General features: G+C 46.5%; 1 protein-coding gene across 4 annotated transcripts in view; it reads right to left on the bottom strand.

Annotated features, from left to right (window-relative positions):
• The window catches only part of CSPG5 (chondroitin sulfate proteoglycan 5), a 95,255-nt gene extending 74,200 nt beyond the window's left edge, over nucleotides 1-21,055 (bottom strand). Inside the window, exons 1-2 of one of the 4 annotated variants that reach the window (XM_073551189.1) lie at nucleotides 20,619-21,055; nucleotides 5,859-7,314 (exon numbers count right to left, since the gene is read on the bottom strand). In XM_073551189.1, the coding sequence (XP_073407290.1) occupies nucleotides 5,859-7,314; nucleotides 20,619-20,691 (1,529 nt within the window). In that variant the 5' untranslated portion in view covers nucleotides 20,692-21,055. The remainder of the gene's footprint in view (nucleotides 1-5,858; nucleotides 7,315-20,618) is intronic. The other 3 variants (XM_073551190.1, XM_073551187.1, XM_073551188.1) reach the window with 3 other exon arrangements.
• Between the last annotated feature and the right edge of the window lie 2,528 nt (nucleotides 21,056-23,583).

Here is a 23,583-nt window from a genome sequence, read left to right as displayed (position 1 = left end):
ACTCCTCCTGTCTTTTATATGCACACTGCACAGTACCACTCCTCATGTCCTGTATACACTGCACAGTACCACTCCTCCTGTATATATACACCGCACAGTACCACTCCTCCTGTATATATATACACTGCACAGTACCACTCCTCCTGTATATATACCGCACAGTATCACTCCTCATGTGTATATACACTGCACAGTACCACTTCTCATGTATATACACTGCACAGTACCACTCCTCCTGTCCTGTATATACACTACACAGTACCACTCCTCCTTTATATATACACTGCACAGTACCACTCCTCCTGTCCTGTATATATACACTGCACAGTACCACTCCTCCTGTCCTGTATATATACACTGCACAGTACCACTCCTCCTGTATATACACTGCACAGTACCACTCCTCCTGTATATATACACTGCACAGTACTGCTCCTGTGTATATATACACTGCACAGTACCACTCCTCCTGTATATATACACTGCACAGTACCGCTCCTCCTGTATATATACACTGCACAGTACCACTCCTCCTGTATATATACACTGCACAGTACCACTCCTCCTGTCCTGTATATATATACACTGCACAGTACTACTCCTCCTGTCCTGTATATATACACTGCACAGCACCACCCCTCCTGTCCTGTATATATACACTGCACAGTACCACTCCTCCTGTCCTGTATATATACACTGCACAGTACCACTCCTCCTGTCCTGTATATATACACTGCACAGTACCACTCCCCCTGTCCTGTATATATACACCGCACAGTACCGCTCCTCCTGTATATATATACTGCACAGTACCACTCCTCCTGTCCTGTATATACACACTGCACAGTACCACTCCTGTATATACACACTGCACAGTACCACTCCTCCTGTATATATATATATATATATATATATATATATATTGCACAGTACCACTCATCCGGTATATATACACTGCACAGTACCACTTTTCCTGTATATATACACTGCACAGTACCACTCCTGTATATACACACTGCACAGTACCACTCCTCCTGTATATATACACTGCACAGTACCACTCCTCCTGTATATATACACTGCACAGTACCACTCCTCCTGTATATATACACCACACAGTACCGCTCCTCATGTATATATACACTGCACAGTACCACTCCTCCTGTATATATACACTGCACAGTACCACTCCTGTATATACACACTGCATAGTTCCACTCCTCCTGTATATATACACCGCACAGTACCACTCCTCCTGTGTATATATACACCGCACAGTACCACTCCTCCTGTCCTGTATTTATTCGCTGCACAGTACCACTCCTCCTGTATATATACACTGCACAGTACCACTCCTCCTGTATATATACACTGCACAGTACCACTCCTCCTGTCCTGTATTTATTCGCTGCACAGTACCACTCCTCCTGTATATATACACTGCACAGTACCACTCATCCTGTCTATATTCACTGCACAGTACCACTCCTCCTGTCCTGCATATATACACTGCACAGTACCACTCCTCCTGTATATATACACTGCACAGTACCACTCCTCCTGTCCTGTATATAGAAACTGCACAGTACCACTCCTCCTGTCCTGTATATATACACTGCACAGTATCACTCCTCCTGTATATATACACTGCACAGTACCACTCCTCCTGTATATTCACTGCACAGTACCACTCCTCCTGTATATATACACTGCACAGTACCGCTCCTCCTGTGTATATATACACTGCACAGTACCACTCCTCCTGTCCTGTATATATATACACTGCACAGTACTACTCCTCCTGTCCTGTATATATACACTGCACAGCACCACCCCTCCTGTCCTGTATATATACACTGCACAGTACCACTCCTCCTGTCCTGTATATATACACTGCACAGTACCACTCCTCCTGTCCTGTATACACTGCACAGTACCGCTCCTCCTGCATATATACACTGCACAGTACCACTCCTCCTGTATATACACACTGCACAGTACCAGTCCTCCTGTATATATACACTGCACAGTACCACTCATCCTGTATATATACACACTGCACAGTACCTCTCCTCCTGTGTATATATACACTGCACAGTACCACTCCTCCTGTCCTGTATATACACTGCACAGTACCACTCCTCCTGTATATATACACTGCACAGTACTACTCCTCCTGTCATGTATATATACACTGCACAGTACCACTCCTGTATATATAAACTGCACAGTACCACTCCTCCTGTATATATACACTGCACAGTTCCACGCCTCCTGTATATATACTGCACAGTACCACTTCTCCTGTATATATACACTGCACAGTACCACTCCTCCTGTCCTGTATATATACACTGCACAGTACTACTCCTCCTGTCATGTATATATACACTGCACAGTACCACTCCTCCTGTATATATACACAGCACAGTACCACTCCTCCTGTATATATACACTGCCCAGTACCACTCCTCCTGTATATATACACTGCACAGTACCACTCCTCCTGTATATATACACTGCACAGTATCACTCCTCCTGTATACACTGCACAGTACCACTCCTCCTGTATATATACACTGCACAGTACCGCTCCTCCTGTATATATACACTGCACAGTACCACTCCTCCTGTATATATACACTGCACAGTTCCACGCCTCCTGTATATATACTGCACAGTACCGCTCCTCCTGTCCTGTATATACACTGCACAGTACTACTACTCCTGTCATGTATATATACACTGCACAGTACCACTCCTCCTGTATATATACACTGCACAGTATCACTCCTCCTGTATACACTGCACAGTACCACTCCTCCTGTATATATACACCGCACAGTACCACTTCTCCTGTATATATACACTGCACAGCACCACTCCTCCTGTATATACACTGCACAGTACCGCTCCTCCTGTCCTGTATATACACTGCACAGTACCACTCCTCCTGTCCTGTATATATACACTGCACAGTACTACTCCTCCTGTCATGTATATATACACTGCACAGTACCACTCCTCCTGTATATATACACTGCACAGTACCGCTCCTCCTGTATATATACACTGCACAGTACCACTCCTCCTGTATATATACACTGCACAGTACCGCTCCTCCTGTCCTGTATATATACACTGCACAGTACTACTCCTCCTGTAATGTATATATACACTGCACAGTACTACTCCTCCTGTCATGTATATATACACTGCACAGTACCACTCCTCCTGTATATATACACAGCACAGTACCACTCCTCCTGTATATATATACACTGCCCAGTACCACTCCTCCTGTATATATACACCGCACAGTACCACTCCTCCTGTATATATACACTGCACAGTACCGCTCCTCCTGTCCTGTATATACACTGCACAGTACCACTCCTCCTGTCCTGTATATATACACTGCACAGTACTACTACTCCTGTCATGTATATATTGCACAGTACCACTCCTCCTGTATAAATACATTGCACAGTACCACTCCTCCTGTATATATACACCGCACAGTACCGCTCCTCCTGTATATATACACTGCACAGTACCACTTCTCCTGTATATATACACTGCACAGCACCACTCCTCCTGTATATACACTGCACAGTACCGCTCCTCCTGTCCTGTATATACACTGCACAGTACCACTCCTCCTGTCCTGTATATATACACTGCACAGTACTACTCCTCCTGTCATGTATATATACACTGCACAGTACCACTCCTCCTGTATATATACACTGCACAGTACCGCTCCTCCTGTATATATACACTGCACAGTACCACTCCTCCTGTACATATACACTGTACAGTACCACTCCTCCTGTTTATATACACTGCACAGTACCACTCCTCCTGTATATATACACTGCACAGTACCGCTCCTCCTGTATATATACACTGCACAGTACCACTCCTCCTGTATATATACACTGCACAGTACCACTCCTCCTGTTTATATACACTGCACAGTACCGCTCCTTCTGTATATATACGCTGCACAGTACCACTCCTCCTGTATATATACACTGCACAGTACCACTCCTCCTGTCTTTTATATGCACACTACACAGTACCACTCCTCCTGTATATTTACATTGCACAGTACCACTCATCCTGTCTTTTATATGCACACTACACAGTACCACTCCTCCTGTATATTTACATTGCACAGTACCACTCCTCCTGTTCTGTATATATACACTGCACAGTACCACGCCTCCTGTTCTGTATATATACACTGCACAGTACCACTCCTCCTGTCCTGTATATATACACTGCACAGAACCACTCCTCCTGTATATATACACTGCACAGTACCACTCCTCCTGTATATATACACTGCACAGTACCACTCCTCCTGTATATATACACCGCACAGTACCGCTCCTCCTGTATATATACACTGCACAGTACCACTCCTCCTGTTTATATACACTGCACAGTACCGCTCCTTCTGTATATATACACTGCACAGTACCACTCCTCCTGTCTTGTATATGCACACTGCACAGTACCACTCCTCCTGTATATTTACATTGCACAGTACCACTCCTCCTGTCCTGTATATATACTGCACAGTACCACTCCTCCTGTTCTGTATATACACACTGCACAGTACCACTCCTCCTGTCCTGTATATATACACTGCACAGTACCACTCCTCCTGTTCTGTATATATACACTGCACAGTACCACTCCTCCTGTCCTGTATATATACTGCACAGTACCACTTCTCCTGTATATATACACTGCACAGTACCACTCCTCCTGTATATATACACTGCACAGTACCACTCCTCCTGTATATATACACTGCACAGTACCACTCCTCCTGTATATATACACTGCACAGTACCACTCCTCCTGTATATATACACTGCACAGTACCACTCCTCCTGTATATATACACTTCACAGTACCACTCCTCCTGTATATATACACTGCACAGTACCACTCCTCCTGTATATATACTGCACAGTACCACTCCTCCTGTATATATGCACTGCACAGTACCACTCCTCCTGTTCTGTATATATATACTGCACAGTACCACTCCTCCTGTCCTGTATATATACACTGCACAGTACCACTCCTCCTGTCCTGTATATATACACTGCACAGTACCACTCCTCCTGTCCTGTATATATACACTGCACAGTACCACTCCTCCTGTCCTGTATATATACACTGCACAGTACCACTCCTCCTGTCCTGTATATACACACTGCACAGTACCACTCCTCCTGTTCTGTATATATACACTGCACAGTACCTCTCCTTCTGTCCTGTATATATACACTGCACAGTACCACTCCTCCTGTATATATACACTGCACAGTACCACTCCTCCTGTCCTGTATATATACTGCACAGTACCACTCCTCCTGTATATATACACTGCACAGTACCACTCCTCCTGTATATATGCACTGCACAGTACCACTCCTCTTGTTCTGTATATATATACTGCACAGTACCACTCCTCCTGTCCTGTATATATACACTGCACAGTACCACTCCTCCTGTCCTGTATATATACACTGCACAGTACACTCCTCCTGTCCTGTATATATACACTGCACAGTACCACTTCTCTTGTCCTGTAGCACAGCTGAGGGGGTCAAGGGGATTATTGGGGTCAGTTGGGAATATCTGTATGATAGTGGAGTGAGGTTTTCTCCCCTCAGAGAAAGAATCTGTGATTATGCAGTTGCAGAGATCCCTCCGGTACAGCGCAGCACAGCAGTTGTACCAGAGGAGCAGCTGATATCAGTGACACCTTATTACAGTACAGTGGAATTATAACAGTAGCGAATAATATTACAGAACATTAGTAATAGTGTTACCTGCAGAAGGCGCCGGTGTTCTCCACGATGTAGCACTGGCCGCCATTGTAGCAGTAGGTTGGGTAGATGTCACACACAGACTTGCACGAGTTGTTGCGTCTCACGTAGCCGCTTCTGCACTCCGTACTGTTTTCTTGGGTTTGGTCTCGGTTACTGTCAGGACTGGACTTCGGTGATAGCTCTCCATGATAGAAAACATCTTGTCTCCCGGTGAGCTTCGAATCGACCACTGGAGTCTGTATCTTTGGAGTTAAGGTTGCAATCTTAGGGATGTCCCCAACTCCCCTTGCGGTGATGTCATCGTCGTCATCTACTTCATCCAAATCTTCATCTTCATCGTCATCCTCGATACCCACTTCTTCATACCCATCTGCATAGAAAGAAGGCGTGGGGTAAAAGAATGTCTCATCAAAAGGCGGGAAGTCATCGTAATGGACCGCCTTGTGCCACGGAGAAAGTTTATCATGGATGGACTTGGTAGAGTCACTTCCAGCAGCAGGCGACCCTGGAAAATGAGGAAGTCGCCAGTGGTCCTCTATGTCAGAACGTTCATTATAATCTATGTCTAGTTGGTCGGACGGGGAATCGGAGGGTCTCAAATGTCCATTATGAGGGATGCTAGAAGGAGAAAACTCTTCTTGTGATTTTTCACCCAGCAGAGTCTTATCCGTGCCACCTTGGGCTCCCTGGGCAGTTGACTGCCCGGATGTCCCAGGTTCTTGAGATCTCTCAGCCCCCAAAGTGACCTCTTTTCTAGACATATTGGGGCTACGAGGATCAGAACCTGAAAAAGCTGGAGGTTGAATGACCGTTTCTTTGGAGACTTGCAGGAGATGATCGATCTCAGCAGAGTCCGGGCTGATGGCTTTTTCTGTAGACAGGACAATAGTGGATGTCTGGGACGCAGTGGAAGTTTCCAAGTCCATGAAGTCAGATCCAGAACGTGTAACTTGACCACTTCCAGAATCTTCTTGGCTCTCGGTCACAGACGGTCGATCTCCTTTGACCAAACTTTTTCTAAAGTCCAAGTCAATGGTTGCCTGTCCCAGAGGCCACACCAGGCTGGTCACTGGCTCCACATTGTCAAGGTCATGCTCAGACAGTAATGACCGGGACGGAGGTTTCTCATTGAAGGTTTCTCCATGAGCCAGCGACTCGTTCTGCTCCTGTACTTCAGCAGATCGGTGGGCCAATGCAGTAGAGGAGACCTCCTTGACTTGGCTAGCAGGACCCTCTGAAGACTTCTGACTTGATGGAGCTGGTGCCTTTTTTGAAGACTTTTTGTATTCTCTTGAGGATTTAAGGTCTATGAATGAGTTTTCATCACCAGATCTTAGTCTCCGAGCAGCCGACTGCACATCTAACATGCCAGTCTGAAGAAGAGAATGAAGGACTCCAGCAGCGGATTCAGAGAATTTCTCCTCCACGTTGTGGCTCAGGCTTCCATTGTTTTCATCTAATGTTGGGGAAATGTGATAAAAAGCAAAAAAAAAAGAGAAAGAAAATGTCAAAAAAGGGTATTGAGTGATGAAACCCCATCACCCAGGGGGAGACATTACTCCACCCGCAGGGTTGTTAGTCCTGAGCCATATTCTGGAATGTAGGTCATGTGAATTCCCCCGTATGATAATGAGACACTATGAATGCGGCTCTTCTTAAAGGGGCAGCAATGTTTTGTTTTTTTTTCTTTGTTCTGAAGGCAGGAATGAAGCATTATGAGAAAGGAAGGGATATCCAGCCATATTTGGATTAAAAAAAAATAGCAAAAAATGTTTATATGTAGAGTAGCATGAAACAGACCATGACGACTAGTTCTATAGAAAAAAAAATAATAAATGTGAGAACTGAGTCTCAGTCCTTACTTACGGACGCTACCTCTCTATTCATACTCTATGGGACGGAGAGAGATACGTCAGCCAGATCCATCAGTGTCCTAGACTGGAGCGCCGCTGCACATGGCCGTCACAGTGCCATTCCATTGGGGGAATCAGGATCCCTGCTGTGGGAATCGTCGGGGGTCCAAGTGTTTGAGCCCCCCTAATCAGTCACTTATCACTTGCACTTCTCTATTGGTTGTGGGGCTCAGCATTTATTAGTGGCACTGTGAGGGTCGTACGAGGCGTCACTGCTGCGAGGACCTCCCATATAACACTACAGCACATGGGTGTGTATACATGTAACGATGTGCGTGATTGTGTATTTGTGTAAATCTGTATCCTGGATACATGTGATACTGAAGATATCTGTGACAGCATCTGTATTAACCATGCAGGTGTGAGCGCATCCAGGTAACGTCATCCAGGTAACCTCAGGGGGATCTGCACTCTCTTATATACCTATATGTGATCCTTACCTGGATCAGTATGTACGGAATCACACATATACTGTGTATATCCATGCTACAGATCAATGTGGATATTTATGTGCCTGGATCTATATGTGAATTCCTCTTGTACATCAGTATGTATTTACAGTGGCATGTAAAAGTTTGGGCACCCCTGGTCAAAATTACTGTTATTGTGAACAGTTAAGCAAGATGAAATCATCTTAAAGGCCTAAAGTTGCAGATGACACATTTCCGTTATATTTTAGGCAAAGGAAAAAAATACATTTTAATCTTTTACATTTTAAAAATTACAAAAAGAAAAAATGGGCTGATGCAAAAGTTTGTGCACCCTGTATGGTTAGTACCTAGTAGCTCCCCCATTTTGAAAGTACCACAGCCTGTAAACACTTTTTGTAGCCAGATAAGAGTCTTTCAATTCTTCTTTGATGGATTTTCCTCCATTCTTCCTTGGAGAATTCCTCCGGTTCTGTGAGATTCCTGGGGCGTCTCCCATCCTCTGCTATTTTGAGGTTTAGCTACAGATTGTCAATGATGTTCAGATCAGGGGACTGTGAGGGCCATTGTAAGACCTTCAGCTTGCACCTTTTGAGGTCTATTGTGGATTGTGATGTGCGTTTAGGATCATTATCCATGTGTAGAAGCCATCCTCTTCCTCTTCCTACCTTCAGCTTTTTTACAGATGGTGTTATGTTTGCATCAAGAATTTGTTGAAAATTCATTGAATCCATTCTTCCCTCTACCTGTAAAATGTTCCCCGTGCCATTGGCTGCAACACAACCCCAAGGCATGATTGAGCTGCCCCCATGCTTAATGGTTGGCAAGTTGTTCTTTTCCTGAAATTCTATGCCCTTTTTTCTCCACACATACCTTTGATAATTGTGGCCACGGAGCTCTATTTTTAACCTCATCGGTCCACAGGACTTGTTTCCAAAATGAATCAGGCTTTTTTAGATGTTCTTTTGCATACTTCTGACACTGAATTTTATGGTGAGGAGGACATAGGAGAGGTTTTCTTCTGATGACTCTTCCATGAAGTCTATATTTTTCCATGTCTCTCTGAACAGTACAACAATGTATCACAACTCCAGAGGCTGCTAAATATTTCTTTCGCAGTCAAGCAGGGGTTATGTTTTGCCTCTCTAGTAATCCTATGAGCAGCTATCACTGAAATTTTTATTGGTCTTCCAGACCTTATCTTGACCTCCACTGTTCCTGGTAACTGACATTTGTTAATTACATTTCAAACTGAGGAAAGGGCAACTTGAAAACACTTTGCTATCTTCATATAGCCTTGTCCTGCTGCTTTGTGGGCATCCACCATTTTCATTTTTAAAGTGCTAGGCAGCAGCTTAGAAGATCTCATGGTTGTTTTCTGGCACAAAGTTAGAGGAGGCCGGGATTTTATAAAGCCGATAAAATTTCAACAATGATGGTAAACAAGTCATAACCCTAACAGGTTAATTAAGGTCTGAAGCTTTGGTCAAAGTTATCTGAGCTCACAAATCTCCAAAGGTGTCTAAACTTTTCCTTTTTGTAATTTTTAAAAACATCAGAAATCACAATAGTGTAGAGAGATAATTTCATCTTCAACTTGCTTAACTTTTCAAAGTATCAGTAATTTCGACCAGGGGTGCCCAAACTTTTACATGCCACTTGTGACAGGGTCAATGACATAGTATGGGAAGGGAGGTATGTGTCACTGCGCATACTGCAGTCAGTGATGTAAAGCCAGAGTGTTTTTTGCCTCCAGCATGCTAAGTGTTGAGAGGGTTAATAGGAACCTATGTAGTGGGCTGGTTTTAGTGGACCTTCATAGAGCGGGTGGGCGGAGGTCCATCGTATCTACACCTGCAGAGTCCTGCCAGGACCTGTGCGATGTCAAGGTCATATGACCAGCACATGAGTGTTCAATACCTGGCCATGAGAGTCAGTGGGGTGCTGTGTCTTGGGAGAGCAGTAACTCCCACAGAGCTCCAGGAGGAGCTGAGGACTGTGTGGGATAACTGCAGGTTAACCCTGCAGGGAATGGACTCATGAGGTCTGTGTTTTTGTTTGTTTTACAGTTATGAGAACAAGGCTCTGTTTATTTTGCCGAACCCTACCAAGATTTATGCCATCCCCAATAAACCTGCAGGTGAGTCTCTACCAGAACGGTTCCTGTGTCTCCCTGAGGAGGCAGCTAAGTGTGTCAGCCCCTCACACACTGTACACGTATCTCTGTGTACATTCACATCAAAGCATGAATATATATGTATGCTCACGTATCATCTGTGTTTTACTTTTATATACTATTCAGTGGGGGAAATAAGTAATTGACCCCTTGCTGATTTTGTAGGTTTGCCCACAGATAAAGACATGAACGGTCTATAATGTTAATGGTAGGTTAATTTTAACATTGAGAGATAGAACATCAAAAATAAAATCCAGAAAATCACATTGTATAAATTATATAAATGTATTTGCAGTGAGAAATAAGTATTTGATCCCTCCGGCAAACAAGACTTAATACTTGGTGGTAAAACCCTTGTTGGCAAGCACAGCAGTCAGACGTTTCTTGCAGTTGATGATGAGGTCTGCGCACATGTCGGGAGGAATTTTGCTCCACTCCTCATTGCAGATCATCTGTAAATCATTAAGATTTTGAGGCTGTCGCTTGGCAGCTTTGAGCTACATCTCCCTCCATAAGATTTCTACGGGATTAAGGTCTGGAGACTGGCTAGGCCACTCCATGACCTTAATGTGCTTCTTTGTGAGCCACTTCTTTGTTGCCTTGGCTGTATGTTTTGGGTAATTGTCTTACTGGAAGACCCAGCCACGACCCATTTTTAATGTCCTGGCGGAGGGAAGGAGGTTATCACTCAGTATTTTATGGTACATGCCTCCATCCATTCTCCCCTTGATCCAGTGAAATAGTCCTGTGCCCATAGCAGAGAAACACCCCCAAAACTTAATCTTTCCACCTCCATGCTTGACAGTGGGGATGGTGTTCTTTGGGTCATAGGCAGCATTTCTCTTCCCCCAAACACAGCGAGTTGAGTTAATGCCAAAGACCTCAATTTTGGTCTCATCTGACCACAGCACCTTCTCCCAATCACTCACAGAATCATCCAGGTGTTCACTGGCAAACTTCAGACGGACCTGCGCATGTGCCTTCTTGAGCAGGGTGACCTTGCGGGCGCTGCAGGATTGTAAACCTTTACAGCCTAATGTGTTACCAATGGTTTTCTTGGTGACTGTGGTCCCAGCTGCCTTGAGATCATTAACAAGTTCCCCCGTGTAGTTTTATGCTGATCTGTCACCTTCCTCATGATCAAGGATACCCCAAGAGGTGAGATTTTGCATGGTGCCCCAGACTGATGTCGATTGACAGTCATTTTGTAATTCTTCCATTTTCTTACTATTGCACCAACAGTTGTCTCCTTCTCACCCAGCATCTTACTTATGGTTTGGCAGCCCATTCCAGCTTTGTGCAGGTCCCTGACATCTTTAGAAAGCTCTTTGGTCTTGCCCATGTTGTAGAGGTTAGAGTCTGACTGATTGAGTCTGTGGACAGGAGTCTTTTATAAAGGTGACTATGTAAGACAGCTGTCTATAATGCAGGTAACGAGTGGATTAGGAGCGTCTAACTGGTCTGTAAGAGCCAGAACTCTTAATGTCTGGTAGGGGATCAAATACTTATTTCTCACTGTAAAATGCAAATATATTTATATAATTTATACAATGTGATTTTCTGAATTCTATTTTTGATATTCTAGCTCTCAATGTTAAAATTAACCTACCATTAAAATTATAGACTGTTCATGTCTTTGTCAGTGGGCAAACTTACAAAATCAGCAATGGGTCAAATACTTATTTCCCCCACTGTTTATTTATCTGCTGTGTAATCTATGTATGTATATATGTATACCTGCCGTGTGTCCCTTATATATACAGCTCTGGCAAAAATTAAGAGACCACCACATCCAATCCCTGTCATGGCCGCCCAATCTCCAGACCTGAACCCCACTGAAAACCTCCAGAATGTAATCAGGAGGAAGATGGAGAGTCACAAGCCATCAGACAAAGAAGAACTGCTGACATGTGTGTCCCAGGAGCGGCATAAGGTCACCCAAAAGCCGTGTGAGAGTCTGGAGGAAAGCAGCCAAGACGCAGGAAAGCTGGGGTTAACAATCATGGGGATCCCACAGAATATTGATTTCTGAACTCTTCCTGAGGTAAAACATCAGTATTGTTGTTTCTACACAAATAAGAACTTGTTTTTTTGCATTATTTGAGGTCTGAAAGCACCGTTTTTTTTGTTTTTTTAATTTTGACCATTTTTCTTTGTCAGAAAAAAAAATACAAAATTTATTACTTGGAAATTCGGAGACTTGTTGCCAGATGTTTATAGAATAAAAGAGCAATTTACATTTTACTCAAAAATATAGAGAAAAATCAGAAAAACTGAACATTGGAAAGTGGTCTCTTAAGTTTCGCCAGAGCTGTACATATACCTGCTATGTGTCCGCTCTGTATATATGTATACCTGCTGTGTCCCCTCTATATATACAGTTGTGGCCAAAAGTATTGACACCCCTGCAATTCTGTCAGATAATACTCAGTTTCTTCCTGAAAATGATTGCAAACACAAATTCTTTGTTATTATTATCTTCATTTAATTTATCTTAAATGAAAAAAACACAAAAAGAATTGTCCTAAAGCCAAATTGGATATAATTCCACACCAAACATAAAAAAGAGGGTGGACAAAAGTATTGGCACTGTTCGAAAAATCATGTGATGCTTCTCTAATTTGTGTAATTAACAGCACCTGTAACTTACCTGTGGCACCTAACAGGTGTTGGCAATAACTAAATCACACTTGCAGCCAGTTGACATGGATTAAAGTTGACTCAACCTCTGTCCTGTGTCCTTGTGTGCACCACATTGAGCATGGAGAAAAGAAAGAAGACCAAAGAACTGTCTGAGGACTTGAGAAACCAAATTGTGAGGAAGCATGAGCAATCTCAAGGCTACAAGTCCATCTCCAAAGACCTGAATGTTCCTGTGTCTACCGTGCGCAGTGTCATCAAGAAGTGTAAAGCCCATGGCACTGTGGCTAACCTCCCTAGATGTGGACGGAAAAGAAAAATTGACAAGAGATTTCAACGCAAGATTGTGCGGATGTTGGATAAAGAACCTCTACTAACATCCAAACAAGTTCAAGCTGCCCTGCAGTCCGAGGGTACAACAGTGTCAACCCGTACTATCCGTCGGTGTCTGAATGAAAAGGGACTGTATGGTAGGAGACCCAGGAAGACCCCACTTCTTACCCCGAGACATAAAAAAGCCAGGCTGGAGTTTGCCAAAACTTACCTGAAAAAGCCTAAAACGTTTTGGAAGAATGTTCTCTGGTCAGATGAGACAAAAGTAGAGCTTTTTGGGCAAAGGCATCAACATAGAGTTTACAGGAGAAAAAAAAGAGGCATTCAAAGAAAAAAACACGGTCCCTACAGTCAAACATGGCGGAGGTTCCCTGATGTTTTGGGGTTGCTTTGCTGCCTCTGGCACTGGACTGCTTGACCGTGTGCATGGCATTATGAAGTCTGAAGACTACCAACAAATTTTGCAGCATAATGTAGTGCCCAGTGTGAGAAAGCTGGGTCTCCCTCAGAGGTCATGGGTCTTCCAGCAGGACAATGACCCAAAACACACTTCAAAAAGCACTAGAAAATGGTTTGAGAGAAAGCACTGGAGACTTCTATGGTGGCCAGCAATGAGTCCAGACCTAAATCCCATAGAACACCTGTGGAGAGATCTAAAAATGGCAGTTTGGAGAAGGCACCCTTCTAATATCAGGGACCTGGAGCAGTTTGCCGAAGAAGAATGGTCTAAAATTCCAGCAGAGCATTGTAAGAAACTCATTGATGGTTACCGGAAGCGGTTGGTCGCAGTTATTTTGGCTAAAGGTTGTGCAACCAAGTATTAGGCGGAGGGTGCCAAAACTTTTGTCTGGCCCATTTTTGGAGTTTTGTGTGAAATGATCAATGTTTTGCTTTTTGCTTCATTCTCTTTTGTGTTTTTTCATTTAACACAAATTAAATGAAGATAATAATACCAAAGAATTTGTGTTTGCAATCATTTTCAGGAAGAAACTGAGTATTATCTGACAGAATTGCAGGGGTGTCAATACTTTTGGCCACAACTGTATGTATACCTGCTGTGTCCGCTCTGTATATACGGTACAGACCAAAAGTTTGGACACACCTTCTCGTTCAAAGAGTTTTCTTTGTTTTCATGACTATGAAAATTGTAGATTCACTCTGAAGGCATCAAAACTATGAATTACCACATGTAGAATTATATAATTAACAAAAAAGTGTGAAACAACTGAAAATATGTCTTACATTCTAGGTCCTTCAAAGTAGCCACCTTTTGCTTTGGTTACTGCTTTGCACACTCTTGGCATTCTCTTGATGAGCTTCAAGAGGTAGTCACCGGAAATGGTCTTCCAACAGTCTTGAAGGAGTTCCCAGAGATGCTTAGCACTTGTTGGCCCTTTTGCCTTCACTCTGTGGTCCAGCTCACCCCAAACCATCTCGATTGGGTTCAGGTCTGGTGACAGTGGAGGCCAGGTCATCTGGCGTAGCACCCCATCACTCTCCTTCTTGGTCAAATAGCCCTTACACAGCCTGGAGGTGTGTTTGGGGTCATTGTCCTGTTGAAAAATAAATGATGGTCCAACTAAACGCAAACCGGATGGATAGCATGCCGCCGCAAGATGCTGTGGTAGCCATGCTGGTTCAGTATGCCTTCAATTTTGCATAAATCCCCAACAGTGTCACCAGCAAAGCACCCCCACACCATCTCACTTCCTCCACCATGCCTCACGGTGGGAACCAGGCATGTAGAGTCCATCCGTTCACCTTTTCTGCGTCGCACAAAGACACGGTGGTTGGAACCAAAGATCTCAAATTTGGACTCATCAGACCAAAGCGCAGATTTCCACTGGTCTAATGTCCATTCCTTGTGTTCTTTAGCCCAAACAAGTCTCTCTTGCTTCTTGCCTGTCCTTAGCAGTGGTTTCCTAGCAGCTATTATGCCATGAAGGCCTGCTGCACAAAGTCTCCTCTTAACAGTTGTTGTAGAGATGTGTCTGCTGCTAGAACTCTGTGTGGCACTGACCTGGTCTCTAATCTGAGCTGCTGTTAACCTGCGATTTCTGAGGCTGGTGACTCGGATGAACTTATCCTCCGCAGCAGAGGTGACTCTTGGTCTTCCTTTCCTGGGGCGGTCCTCATGTGAGGCAGTTTCTTTGTAGCGCTTGATGGTTTTTGCCACTGCACTTGGGGACACTTTCATAGTTTTCCCAATTTTTCGGACTGACTGACCTTCATTAAAGTAATGATGGCCACTCGTTTTTCTTAGCTGCTTTTTTCTTGCCATAATACAAATTCTAACAGTCTATTCAGTAGGACTATCAACTGTGTATCCACCAGACTTCTGCACAACACAACTGATGGTCCCAACCCCATTTATAAGGCGAGAAATCCCACTTATTAAACCTGACAGGGCACACCTGTGAAGTGAAAACCATTTCCGGTGACTACCTCTTGAAGCTCATCAAGAGAATGCCAAGAGTGTGCAAAGCAGTAATCAAAGCAAAAGGTGAAGAACCTAGAATATAAGATATATTTTCAGCTGTTTCACACTGTTTTGTTAATTATATAATTCCACATGTGATAATTCATTGTTTTGATGCCTTCAGAGTGAATCTACAATTTTCATAGTCATGAAAATAAAGAAAACTCTTTGAATAAGGTGTGTCCAAACTTTTGGTCTGTACTGTATGTATACCTGCTGTGTCCCCTCTGTATATACTGTATGTATACCTGCTGTGTCCCCTCTGTATATACTGTATGTATACCTGCTGTGTGTCCTCTGTATGTACGTATACCTGCCATCTCTTCATCATATATTGGCACATAGTGATGTCACCACTGATAACCTCTCTGGATTAGGGGTTCGGGACATCTCCTCGCCAGATATTGGCACCTTGTGATGTCACCACTGATAACCTCCTTGGATTAGGGGTTCGGGACATCTCCTCGCCAGATATTAGCACCTCATGATCTCACCACTGATAACCTCCATGGATTAGGGTTTTGGGACATCTCCTCGTCTTACATTGACACCTCCTGATGTCACCCCTGATAACCTCCTTGGATTAGGGGTTTGGGACATCTAGTCTTTCATTGGCACCTCCTGATGTCACCCCTGATAACCTCCTTGGATTAGGGGTTCGGGACATCTCCTCGCCAGATATTAGCACCTCATGATCTCACCACTGATAACCTCCTTGTATTAGGGTTTTGGGACATATCCTCGTCTTACATTGACACCTCCTGATGTCACCCCTGATAACCTCCTTGGATTAGGGGTTTGGGACATCTAGTCTTACATTGGCACCTCCTGATGTCACCCCTGATAACCTCCTTGGATTAGGGGTTTGGGACATCTAGTCTTACATTGGCACCTCCTGATGTCACCCCTGATAACCTCCTTGGATTAGGGGTTTGGGACATCTAGTCTTACATTGGCACCTCCTGATGTCACCCCTGATAACCTCCTTGGATTAGGGGTTCGGGACATCTCCTCGTCTTACATTGACACCTCCTGATGTCACCCCTGATAACCTCCTTGGATTAGGGGTTTGGGACATCTAGTCTTACATTGGCACCTCCTGATGTCACCCCTGATAACCTCCTTGGATTAGGGGTTTGGGACATCTAGTCTTACATTGGCACCTCCTGATGTCACCCCTGATAACCTCCTTGGATTAGGGGTTTGGGACATCTAGTCTTACATTGGCACCTCCTGATATCACCCCTGATAACCTCCTTGGATTAAGGGTTTAGGTCAGTATGCGGCGCTGTTCACACACAGGCGATGCAGAGCATCTGACTTACAGCCTATCGGTGGTGATGCCCATACTATTAGATTAGGCAGACTGCCTAATGCTATCCAAAATGCATCCCATGTGAACAGACACCACAGTTTACAGAGCCAAATGGACCTAACTGCTCCCTGAAAAATAAAGTGCAAAAAACACATACAAAAATATGTGAGGTATTAGGTGATATTATGGCCAAAATATGCAAGCTCGCAACCAACGTCATGTGTCCTCACACTTGCGAGTCCTATCACTAAATCTATCACTAAGCAGCAAAACGAAGACTTAAAGATCCTCCAAAACATTGAAAAACCAGCAGAAAAAAAGGCAGAGAAGTTTACCTGCCCAAGCCTTCAAACAAATCACTAACAGGATGCAGTGGACCCATTTAACACAGGTGCCAAAATGCTGATGAGACAACCACTCACAGCCTGCCAATCCATGGAGGGGGTGGTATTTTGGAATATTAAGGGACAAAAAAGGTCTGTATGCAGCGCTGTTCACACACAGGCGATGCAGAGCATCTGGCTTACAGCCTATAGGTGACGCCCATACTATTAGATTAGGCGGGCTTCCCAGTGCTATCCAAAATGCATCCCATGTGAACAGACACCACACCTCCTGATGTCACCACTGATAACCTCCCTGGATCAGGCTTTCGGGACATCTCCTCATCTTATTTTTTAACCTAGTAATGTCACCACTGATAACCTCCTTTGATAAGGGGTTTGGGATGTCTCCTTGCCATATATTGGCACCTCCCGATGCCACCACTGATAACCTCCTTGGATTAGAGGTTCGGGACATCTCTTCATCATATATTGGCACATAGTGATGTCACCACTGATAACCTCCTTGGATTAGGGCTGTGGGACATCTCCTCGTCTTACATTGGCATCTCCTGATGTCACCACTGAAACCTGCTTCGATTAGGGCTTTGGGACATCTCCTTGTCTTACACTGCCACCTCCTGATGTCGCCACTGATAACCACCCTGTATTAGGGCTTTGGGACATCTCATCTTACATTGGCACCTCCTGATGTCACCACTGATGACCTTGGATTAGGGGTTTGGGATATCTCCTCGCCATATATTGGCAACTCGTGATGTCACCACTGATAACCTTCTTGGATTAGGGGTTCGAGGCATCTCCTCGCCAGATATTGGCACCGATAACCTCCTTGGATTAGGGGTTGGGGACATCTCCTCACCATATATTGGCACCTAGTGATGTCACCACTGATAACCAACCTGGATGAGGAATGTGGGACATCTCCTTGTTATATATTGGCACCTCCTGATGTCACCTCTGAAACCTGCTTGGATTGGGGCTTTGGGACATCTCATTGTCACCTCCTGATGCCACCACTGATAACCTCCTTGGATTAAGGGTTCAGGACATCTCCTCGTCTTATATTGGCACCTAATGATGTCACCACTGATAACCTCCCTGGATCAGGGGTTCAGGACATCTCCATGTCTTAAAAGACTGATTAGTCAGTGAGCCCTGAATATGAATGAGTAGTTGCCATGGTGACACCCCATTGTTGAATATCCAGTGATACAATGTTTCTGTTCTCCACCTGATCTGCCCTTGTGGTCTCAGGACAAAGGAGCCATCACATTGGAAGGTCAATTCCTTAACAACTGTCCAAACACCGGGTTAAGGGTCTTCAAAAGAGTGATAACTTGGACAATGCGATTCTGTGGAGCTTGGTGCAATTTACATTTCTTCCCCAAGTGGCATGGAGAGGGGCAGACTGGCCCAGTGTAGGTGATAAGTTCAGATATTTAGGACACTCAAGAGGAAATGAATAATTACAGTAAATGGGAAGTGGAGAGACCTCAAAACCCTGCAGATATGGTGGAAATGTCATCAAGCTTCACTAATGGAAGCCAGAGTCCCCCTCCCGGGACAAAGATAATTGGGGGCCAATTTGGGATGTTCAACAGAAGAAAGAACCATTCTACCTTTATCAGGCTAAGTAGGTACAAGGTGCGGCAACAAACTGAACCTTTACCCTGGTGAGAAAAAGCCAAGCTGTGGCCCCAAGACCCGCCAACCGAGGTGGACTTGGATGCCCAGCACCAGTATTGTACCCCGATGTGGATGGATTGGACTCGTCGTTGGCCGCCCTTGCTCGTTGGCCATTATCGCCCATTGTGATGCACAGCACAGGGTATACTTGTGGTAATGGCAGAGGGTGACATTGGGGTACAGCGCCTGGCCCAGTGCCACTTGCGACAATAAAACCTAATAATAATAATCTTTATTTGTATATAGCGCTAACATATTCCGCAGCGCTTTACAGTTTTGCACACATTATCCATAACCGGTCGTATAAGCTATGCAGGGTACGTGTCACCACCTATACATCAGTGACCATGTGATGTACGCCGTCTGCCTAGTTACTGGGGTCTGCACTGCCCCCCAGGACCGAGCTCCGTCCCCTCCCCCGTCTGAGGAAGGATAGAAAATTAGCTTCATGATCCAAACCAAGGGGGATGGGGGGGCGCTGCGGAGGGGGCTGTATATGGACAGATGCATCGATCCCTATGGAGAAACCTCAGGATAATGCAGGACGTGGCGCCCCCGCCACCTGGAGGAGTCAGGCTGCCATTTTCTGCCATCTTTCCACTGTCTGGAGCGCATTAACCCCTTGTGGTCCACACGAGCCAGTGCATGCAACAGTAATCTGGAGATGAGAGCCGTGTTGCTAGGGGCTTGTGGAAAGATAGGGAGTGATCTCAGTGATGTGCCTAAGTCCTCACACCCCCACCACTATGACTACATCCAGTGTAGCGCTGGCGTCTGTGCCCAGCACCATGGATGCCCCCAATAAGATAGTTACATGCAAAAATCTGCCCACCCCCCAGCACCAGGGATGCCCCCATAGGATGGTTACATGCAAAAATCTGCCCACCCCCCAGCACCAGGGATGCCCCCATAGGATGGTTACATGCAAAAATCTGCCCACCCCCCAGCACCAGGGATGCCCCCATAGGATGGTTACATGCAAAAATCTGCCCACCCCATACCCTCCAGCACCATGGATGCCCCATAGGATGGTTACATGCAAAAATCTGCCCACCCCATACCCCCAGCACCATGGATGCCCCCATAGGATGGTTACATGCAAAAATCTGCCCACCCCATACCCTCCAGCACCATGGATGCCCCCATAGGATGGTTACATGCAAAAATCTGCCCACCCCATACCCCCAGCAGCATGGATGTCCCCATAGGATGGTTACATGCAAAAATCTGCCCACCCCATACCCCCAGCAGCATGGATGTCCCCATAGGATGGTTACATGCAAACATCTGCCCCCTCTAATGCCCAGGCTGCAGAAAGCCCCATCAGCGCAGGAGGTGCAGCCATGCCAGCATTACGTGCCCCCTCACAGGTGAATCTCTGCAGCTGCCCCCCATTGTCAGGCTGGAGCCCCCCTCTAATCCCAGCAGGTAATGGTCACTTACCTCCTGCGCTGCACTGGAGGAGCAGAGAGCAGAGCAGAGGAGCCAGAGTCCAGCACTGCAGCCAGGACTCCATTGTGAGCTGTTGCTGCAGAATCGCCGAGCTCCCGGGGGTCTGCGGAGGGTGGGCAGCGGGGATCAGCCCCTCAGCGCCTGCACGTCCGCTCCACTCACATGCTGAGGAGCCCAGGACTGTCTGCAGCTCCGAGCTCTGTGCCGCCGCCGATGACGGAGGGGGAGGGGATGGAGGGATGAGGGGAGGGGGTGCCGGCTGCAGGGGGCTCGGGACCACCACTCACTGCTGAGAGAAACTGCCCACTGCAAGCTGCAGCCTGCACGGGACTGGGGGAGAGGGCGCTGCCGGGGGGCGCCACACGGAGCCCCCAAATCCTGCGCTGCGGCCACACACCTGGGGGGCAACAGCTGCACCTGCCAGGAAGGAGCAGAGCGACTGTGAGGGCAGGAGACCGCAAGAAAGACGACTGTGAGGGCAGGAGACTGCAAGAAAGACGACTGTGAGGGCAGGAGACTGCAAGAAAGACGACTGTGAGGGCAGGAGACTGCAAGAAAGACGGCTGTGAGGGCAGGAGACTGCAAGAAAGACGACTGTGAGGGCAGGAGACTGCAAGAAAGACGGCTGTGAGGGCAGGAGACTGCAAGAAAGACGACTGTGAGGGCAGGAGACTGCAAGAAAGACGACTGTGAGGGCAGGAGACGTCAAGAAAGACGACTGTGAACTGCAAGAAAGACGGCTGTGAGGGCAGGAGACTGCAAGAAAGACGACTGTGAGGGCAGGAGACTGCAAGAAAGACGGCTGTGAGGGCAGGAGACCGCAAGAAAGACGACTGTGAGGGCAGGAGACTGCAAGAAAGACGGCTGTGAGGGCAGGAGACTGCAAGAAAGACGACTGTGAGGGCAGGAGACGTCAAGAAAGACGACTGTGAACTGCAAGAAAGACGGCTGTGAGGGCAGGAGACTGCAAGAAAGACGACTGTGAGGGCAGGAGACTGCAAGAAAGACGGCTGTGAGGGCAGGAGACCGCAAGAAAGACGACTGTGAGGGCAGGAGACTGCAAGAAAGACGGCTGTGAGGGCAGGAGACTGCAAGAAAGACGACTGTGAGGGCAGGAGACCGCAAGAAAGACGGCTGTGAGGGCAGGAGACCGCAAGAAAGACGACTGTGAGGGCAGGAGAATGCAAGAAAGACGACTGTGAGGGCAGGAGACCGCAAGAAAGACGGCTGTGAGGGCAGGAGACCGCAAGAAAGACGACTGTGAGGGCAGGAGAATGCAAGAAAGACGACTGAGGGCAGGAGACTGCAAGAAAGACGACTGTGAGGGCAGGAGAATGCAAGAAAGACGGCTGTGAGGGCAGGAGACCGCAAGAAAGACGACTGTGAGGGCAGGAGACCGCAAGAAAGAAGACTGTGAGGGCAGGAGACCACAAGAAAGACGACTGTGAGGGCAGGAGACCGCAAGAAAGACGACTGTGAGGGCAGGAGACCGCAAGAAAGACGACTGTGAGGGCAGGAGACCGCAAGAAAGACGACTGTGAGGGCAGGAGACCGCAAGAAAGACGACTGTGAGGGCAGGAGACCGCAAGAAAGACGGCTGTGAGGGCAGGAGACCGCAAGAAAGACGACTGTGAGGGCAGGAGACCGCAAGAAAGACGACTGTGACGGCAGGAGACCGCAAGAAAGACGGCTGTGAGGGCAGGAGACCGCAAGAAAGACGACTGTGAGGGCAGGAGACCGCAAGAAAGACGACTGTGAGGGCAGGAGACCGCAAGAAAGACGGCTGTGAGGGCAGGAGACCGCAAGAAAGACGACTGTGAGGGCAGGAGACCGCAAGAAAGACGGCTGTGAGGGCAGGAGACCGCAAGAAAGACGGCTGTGAGGGCAGGAGACTGCAAGAAAGATGGCTGTGAGGGCAGGAGACTGCAAGAAAGACGGCTGTGAGGGCAGGAGACTGCAAGAAAGGCGACTGAGGGCAGGAGACTGCAAGAAAGACGGCTGTGAGGGCAGGAGACTGCAAGAAAGACGGCTGTGAGGGCAGGAGACTGCAAGAAAGACGGCTGTGAGGGCAGGAGACAGCAAGAAAGAAGACTGTGAGGGCAGGAGACTGCAAGAAAGACGACTGAGGGCAGGAGACTGCAAGAAAGAAGACTGTGAGGGCAGGAGACTGCAAGAAAGAAGACTGAGGGCAGGAGACTGCAAGAAAGACGACTGTGAGGGCAGGAGACTGCAAGAAAGAAGACTGTGAGGGCAGGAGACTGCAAGAAAGACGACTGTGAGGGCAGGAGACTGCAAGAAAGAAGACTGTGAGGGCAGGAGAATGCAAGAAAGAAGACTGTGAGGGCAGGAGACCACAAGAAAGAAGACTGTGAGGGCAGGAGACCGCAAGAAAGAAGACTGTGAGGGCAGGAGACAGCAAGAAAGATGACTGTGAGGGCAGGAGACTGCAAGAAAGAAGACTGTGAGGGCAGGAGACTGCAAGAAAGGCAACTGTGAGGGCAGGAGACTGCAAGAAAGACGGCTGTGAGGGCAGGAGACTGGAAGAAAGAAGACTGTGAGGGCAGGAAACAGCAAGAAAGACGGCTGTGAGGGCAGGAGACTGCAAGAAAGAAGACTGTGAGGGCAGGAGAATGCAACAAAGACGACTGTGAGGGCAGGAGAATGCAACAAAGACGACTGTGAGGGCAGGAGAATGCAAAAAAGAAGACTGTGAGGGCAGGAGACTGCAAGAAAGAGGACTGTGAGGGCAGGATACAGCAAGAAAGACGACTGTGAGGGCAGGTGACTGCAAGAAAGAAGACTGAGGGCAGGAGACTGCAGGAAAGGCGACTGTGAGGGCAGGAGACTGCAAGAAAGACGGCTGTGAGGGCAGGAGACTGCAAGAAAGAAGACTGTGAGGGCAGGAGAATGCAACAAAGACGACTGTGAGAGCAGGAGAATGCAAAAAAGAAGACTG

Source organism: Dendrobates tinctorius, unplaced genomic scaffold, assembly GCF_039654945.1.
Source record: "Dendrobates tinctorius isolate UK_male_01 unplaced genomic scaffold, ASM3965494v1 ptg000173l, whole genome shotgun sequence".
In the NCBI taxonomy this organism is placed as follows: domain Eukaryota; kingdom Metazoa; phylum Chordata; class Amphibia; order Anura; family Dendrobatidae; genus Dendrobates; species Dendrobates tinctorius.
This window is presented reverse-complemented; position numbering and strand designations above follow the sequence as displayed.